We start from the raw sequence: 6839 nt of genomic DNA on the forward strand, positions 1-6839 counted from the left end.
TTTTTAGATTTTTCAATTGATGTGAACAAACTTCATCTGTTTTTGTAGGATTTTGAATGTTTAAAATGATATATTATTCTTCAATGATGTTGAAGAACTACTCCAAGAAAATTTAAAAACATAACAGACTTATTCATGTCAATACCATTTAGTTGTTATTCTTCTTAGACATAGATTTTCTTTTATTTTTCTGGTTTATTTCGTTTGTTCTTTTGAGATCTTTGCATTATGCAGCTTCATAGTTTCATGATTTTTAGTATTCTCTTTGAAATTTCAGAAAATAACCCAGAAAGAATGGAGATTTTATTAGGAAAAACTAGTTCATGACCAAGTACTTATGGATCAAACATTACTCAACCATTACTAGGGAATGACTATATTCATTTACATTTGGGTATTGATGCTTTCTTACTATGTCTTTTATGAATGTCCATGTAAAAGGATTACTTATTCTATGTTAATAGACTTGTATGAATGTTTAGACTGCACTCAACTGTAAGAATTGAATTAAAATGTTATTGCTCAATGTTTATTGGAATTGCAATTATGTGATGTTTGGATTTTATCCTGTTCTGACTATTTTAGATTGTTAAGTGAATTTTTAGCTCAAAATGGAAGAGCACCTAGGAGTTACCCAGGGTATAATGGTTCAAATCCATCAAGATGCAAATTACCTTAGAAATTTGATGTAATATATTGTATCTTGATGATGACTGTGTTATGGTTATGGTTTTCTAATTACCTTAGAAAATAGATGTAGTTATCATTATCATTAATCTTGGGATGGACTCTTTTATCTTACTTTGTGCACTTCTCATGTTCAAGTTTCTCAATCTTAAATGACTTCCAGTTTCTTTGTTCTTAAATGAATATTTATCCATTATATGTATTGTTTTCGATTTCTAAGCTTTTTTTCTATCTTGATGTTATAAGTTCTGAATTGTTGTGTTTGTATGGTAAATGCTACCACCTTGTCACTGTTAAGTCAGAAGTGGACTTACTGTTAAATGGGTCGAAGTGATTACGTACTTTAACTATCACTGATGCTACCGTCCCATCATAAATCCTTTTCTTTTATTTATTTTTTTTTAATTCTTTCATCATATCTTACCAACAATCATATATAACTTGTTATCTACCAATCTAAACAGTCTAAGCAATTGATGAGACTATAAAGTCTCAATTTCCAGAGTCACATCATAGAATACACAATAGAGAAGAATAACAAGTTCTCATTCAATGGAAGTTCCTTAAAGTTCTCATTCCATGCAAGTTATCTTCTTAAACACAAGACAATATTGTAGAAAAACCCTAAAACGATGCAGAAGATAATGGAAAAACAAAATAAACAATGCATACGAATTTTACAAGGTTCGGCAAGGTTAGCAACGTCCCCGGTGAGATGAGATCATGCTTCACTATCAATAGAGAATAGGGTTACAACGCTCGTCCTCACACCTCTCAGTATTGTTTGTATTACAGAGAAAGAAACCCTCGCTACAGATATATAGCAAAAAACCCTAATCCAGAAAGTACACAATTGCCCTCAAATAAAAAATTCGAGCGGGGGGCTATGCCCCCCTACACCTCCTGCTATGCAGGGGGCCTCCTGCCCCCTTGCAACCCCCAGGGCCTGCTAACCGGATAGCGGGGCCGCCATCCTGCCTGTTGAGGCGCTGCACCAGTAATTCCTGGATTAAACTATGATCGAATACATGACATCGTACACCAACAAAAAGAACCTGAAATACAACCAATGTCTTCTGAAACACGAGCTAAAAGACAAGTGTTGGAAAGTAACTCCAAAGAATAAAGGAAATAAAACAGAAAAATAAAAGAAAATCTATGTCTAAGAAGAATAACAACTAAACGGTATGGACATGAATAAGTCTGTTATGTTTTCAAATTTTCTTGGAGTAGTTATTCAACATCATTGAAGAATAATATATCATTTTAAACATTCAAAATCCTACAAAACAGATAAAGTTTGTTCACATCAACAAAAAAAAAAAAAAACCATGAACAGGGAGTAAGGATGATGAATAGGGGAAGAAAAGAAATGCACTTCAAAATTTAAGGCAAGCAGCTAGCAGCAGGAAGTTTTAGAAGAATCCCAAATGTCTCACGAAGCCGATGGTCATTGCTCCATCGAGGTCCCACAAAGCCGATCATCGCTAGGGAAGAGAGTGGTGGGTCTATCGTCGCAGGGGAAGAGAGTCGCGGGTCTTTCAATCACAGGGGAAGAGAGTCACTACTCTCTGAGGAAGAAAAGTTCAAACCCTAGAAAATGAAATAGAAGGAGGAAAAAGGGACGGGGATTGGAAGTTTAGGAGAACTGGATCAGGACAACGCGAAATGGGTCGATGATGCTCAGCCGTTCGATCATCCTTGGCAACATGTCATGATGAGAGACTCACCGCGCGAGATCTCCCTGCAGGATGCTTTTCCATCAAGCAGCCCCCCTTCGTTATCTCCACGTTCCTTAGATTGAAATATTTGATAGCCCCCTATTTTGAATCTCAAATATTTGAAGGTCTTCGATAGCCCATTTGTCAAATATCATTGTGGACTTTAGGAAGCAACAAGTAAGAAGAAGACGGTTATTGTTAGGAGCATCATAGCAGAAGAAATAAAAGGGGAGGTGGTTAGTTTTGATTAGAGACACAAGGGGACAGTTTCTATTTCTTCTTCCCCCTTTTGTTGATCCATCTTACTTTATTTGAGTTTTTTGTCTCTATTTCTTTAATTGACTTGACACTATAATTGAAAAATCAAAAGAAGCATGCTTGAATGATTTTTTTAGTTCTTTCTCTATTGCTTTAATTACATGAGGTGGAAATTCAAGGTTATGGGGGACCACTCAACGATCTTATCACATAGACAACACCTTGGATAACATATCAGCTATGACTTTGGATAGTCCATTTTGATTGCTTTGTCTTGTTATTTTAACAGAAATATTATGCCTTGAAGCCAACTTTGGTTACCTTCTGTAAAGGAGAGTTACATTAAGGTTTTTCAATATTTTTTTTTTATAATAAAAATAAAAATACTTCACCAAGTAGAGAGAAAGTGATTTACATCAGTGTACAATCTGAAATTATAAATTGAGATTGTTTTGCTATTGGTGATATCCTAGGAATTACTATTACCACTTCATTACTGGGCCTGAAATAAAAAATTACAATATAAAAGAGGATTTCCTGTCTGATTTCATTTTTCTCACATTAATTAAGCTATGGATATACTGCACAAAAAGACAGACATGCGATTTACTAAGTCACTTAAATATATGTATTAACACATTCAAGACAAGCATGTGATTTTTTGCTTGGTAATATAGCATCTTGAGATTCAACGTACGTAGTTATTCCTTAATCTCATAACCGTTCGGTACTTGTAGGTCCATGAGAAAGGCTCTCACAGGTGAGTCATTGCCCTCCCTTATTAAGACATGGCCAAGGGGAGTTGGGTACCCGTAAAAAGTGGGGATAAGTGGATAAGAAATAAAAACTAATCCGGCTATGTTAACACCAAGAGAATCTTTATGGGGAAGACATTTGTGAGTGTTTTAGGGAGACCACAATGCGTTTTGGGGCATTGGATTTTTGGTTATTATAGTGTGGGGAAATTAAAATTATGTTTTCACAGTTTATTGGATTTGTAATGCTCCTCTCTCAAGATTCTCATAATGCTATTAGGGTTTTCGAGATTTTTTTGTGGGTGTCTTAGGGAGACTACACAGACACACACGAAAGAGAGAGAGTAATGTTTGGCAATCGGTCCCTTTTATTTTCAAAAGTAATATTTTCTTGGAGAAAGTTTTCCTTTGCCCAAGATAAAGGAAATATGTGCCTCACGTATTTATGAACACCAGCTTAGCCTAGTGGTGCATGGCAGCTTCAGCTTAAATAGTCGGTGCCTAGAGGAGGAGATTGTAGAATCAACTCTATCATATTTATGTGTGAGTAAGTGAGTGTAAGAGTAGATGGCGATTGGCCCTACTAACGCTCAATAGACCAACGGCGCTTAATATGATATTAGATAAGGAAAACAAAAAAATATTACCCACATGTATCATTATTACTCTCCCTTCCAGTTTATCGAAGATTCAAAATATCTTTCATCATTTTTTGAGATTCATCAAAGTTCAATGACAGCCATCGATGAAATTCCTTATTCACTAGTAGTACCAAAATGAGAAAAAAAAATTTGCCAATTTCTAAGAAATGATCAAACGAACTCTGAGGCTAGGGCTTCAATAGCATGATCTAATGATCGGATTTTTTTGTCATATTCTCCTCCTCCTCCTCCAGAAAATTGGTGACCTTCTCAAGTTGAAAAATCGGCGTTTGGTGCTAAATCGTCCCTGGTTGTTGAAGAAAAATCTATAATTTAGACTATGAGATGATATTCTTCTTGTAATACTAGTTTGAATTGTAGCTCCTTTGAATTTCCCATGTTCAGTGGGGCCTCTTGAAGCCTTGGGGGTTGTCCTTGAGTTGCTCCTTGAGTTCCCTAAGGGTTTGGATCCTCTCCCCTTGTGGGTACCTCCCCACATGGTATCCAGCTCTCCATAGGGGATCAAACCCCCTCTAACTCATTGGCATACCCTATGGAGGGATGGATCTCATGTGGGAAGGTACCCACATAGGGAGAGGATTATTTTTGGCAATGAATTGATATATATTAAAAAAAAAAAGAAAAAGGCATTGAAAGCCACAGTTATCATTTATTTATTGCCAGATAGTAGATAGTAGTACAACAACAAATCATACTAATTAGACCGGGTTTTTTATCCAGTAAGGGTCACGCCCACCAGGCACCACGTCGGATTGAATTTAGTTTTGCTCTCATCTCCACCCAAGCTGTATCTTTAGCATCATTAGCAGAATAAGAAGGATATTGTCTGGCAATATCTAAGATATAAGCAGACAATTCTAAGGGCTTCGATAGCATGACCTCATGACCAGATCTTTCTGTTGTCTTCACCTCCTTCACTGGATAATTTGCGATCATTTGGAGTTGAAATTCAGGATATGTTGCTAAATCATCCCCAGTTACAATATAATATCGATCAATTGAACCATAACCCTCATTTGTAAGTTGTACTCCAGCCAATTCATTGTTAAAGAACGATCCTGGCCTTCTCTGTGTATACATTAGCTCAATATCCTTCAAAAAAAATAAAAAAGAGAAGAAGAAGATGAAGTTGTCATAAAAGTTCCTTGTTAAAACCAGCTTAAAAGAGAGAGAAAGAGTATGTGTATTGGAGTTACAATATCTTGTATTCTGTCCCTACATAAATGGGTTGATTCTGAAAGACCATTAAGAAGCCGAGGGTTATATGGTTATTTTGGTAAATTATCTGTGTAGGGTTTTCACTATTTTATAAGTAATCTGAAAAGGGTGCGAGGACATTGAGTAATTGTAACCTTATTCTCCATTAATAATGAAACAGATCTCATCTCACTATTGACGTAGATAAATCTTTAAGTGTATTGAAAGAGAGAGAGAGACCTCGGGAGGGCACATTTGATAGAGTCTGTCGCTCAGAAACTGAACGCCAAAATAATACCAGGTCTCGTTAAGCCCACTAGTCTTGATGCAAGTATCCTCCCAGTCCTGCTCATATTGCTCTCCCTGTTGTACATACAGAGAAATATTGTCTTTAAAATACAAGAATGCATACTATATAAGAAGAAGAAGTAATAAAGGATTAAGGGTTAGGCATACCATATCAAGGACATAGGATACGGGGTGTGTAGTATCTGGCATGTAAGCAGCGACAAAGACACCTCCATGTATCTTCTGTGGGTACATCTCCATTGCAACAGCTATACTTAACCCTCCTGCACTGTGACCCACAAGCAAAACCTTGTGGTCTATACATTCCATAATATCAAAGAGTGGTTGAGAGTAATTCCAGAAAGTAACATTTTCTATTGAATCAAGAGCCAAAGTGACTGAAGGTCCAAGTTGGACGGTTGTTACATTATAGCCTGCAGCCTCCAATATGGGTTTAACCTTATACCAGTACCATTGTCCTTGACCTGCACCATGGACAAGAACAATATGACCCAATCCTGTGGGGGTTGGAGGGCATGGAGGCTCTGGGCTGAAGGTGCATTCTGGTGGCAGGCCTTGTCCATTGGCCAGCAAGAGCTGGAACAAGACAAGAAGAACCACCACCACCATTGACAAAGACATTTCTCTCTTCCTAGAGCAACCCATTGATCTCTTCTGATTTCTAAATAGAAAGCTCTCTTATCCGTCTATAACTTCTACGTCCCTCTACCTCTATTTATAGTACTAGGGTCGGTGCTTCTTTATTGCAATGGGATTTTTTTTCCCCCTTATGGGTTTGTGGGAAAAAAATAAATGGAACCTCATGGTATAAATTAATGTGTGCAGTGAGGTTGAATAATTGAATGGATGACCGTTGGAATCGGTCCATATTGGCTCCGGATTGGGTAGGGATTAATTAAAGATAGAAGGCAGGAAAAGAAGACAAAAGCAATTAGAATTCTATCTCATTAGGTGAACGAATGGTCCAAATTATTGTCAACATAGTGGCTGTAAACATTTTTTAATTGTTTATCTTATTTTCAAAAGTTATTTGATATAATATTACATTTGAAATAAAAAACGATTTTTAAAAAATTGAAAGTTATTTAATACAGTATTTATGCGAAATGAAAGTATTAATCCTTATTAATAAAAAAAAAATATGATATCTTAAAAAGGAAAAAATAAAGGGTACAATTTCTTTGTACACTATTTGGTAGCCACATTATTTTCTCTAAGCTAATATTGATATATTTATTAACTGCAATTTT

General features: G+C 36.2%; 1 protein-coding gene across 1 annotated transcript; it reads right to left on the reverse strand.

Annotated features, from left to right (window-relative positions):
- Nucleotides 1-4712: 4712 nt before the first annotated feature.
- LOC122064787 (salicylic acid-binding protein 2-like) lies at nt 4713-6291 on the reverse strand. The gene is made up of 3 exons (XM_042628537.1): nt 5737-6291; nt 5521-5643; nt 4713-5175 (listed from the first exon to the last, which is right to left on the reverse strand). Exons 1-3 carry the CDS (start codon nt 6232-6234, stop codon nt 4810-4812), a joined length of 987 nt encoding a protein of 328 aa, XP_042484471.1. The 5' UTR covers nt 6235-6291; the 3' UTR covers nt 4713-4809.
- Nucleotides 6292-6839: the final 548 nt, after the last annotated feature.

The sequence above is a fragment of the Macadamia integrifolia genome, unplaced genomic scaffold (assembly GCF_013358625.1).
Source record: "Macadamia integrifolia cultivar HAES 741 unplaced genomic scaffold, SCU_Mint_v3 scaffold1762, whole genome shotgun sequence".
Lineage (NCBI taxonomy): Eukaryota > Viridiplantae > Streptophyta > Magnoliopsida > Proteales > Proteaceae > Macadamia > Macadamia integrifolia.

What these genes read in the sequence shown, in the direction of transcription:
- LOC122064787 (XM_042628537.1), bottom strand. Translation starts at nt 6,234, where the DNA reads ATGGGTTGCTCTAGGAAGAGAGAAATGTCTTTGTCAATGGTGGTGGTG. An exon ending in TATCCTATGTCCTTGATATG is followed by an intron (nt 5,644 to 5,736) that starts GTATGCCTAACC and finishes TATGTACAACAG; the next exon opens with GGAGAGCAATATGAGCAGGA. An exon ending in ATCAAATGTGCCCTCCCGAG is followed by an intron (nt 5,176 to 5,520) that starts GTCTCTCTCTCT and finishes TTTTTTTTGAAG; the next exon opens with GATATTGAGCTAATGTATAC.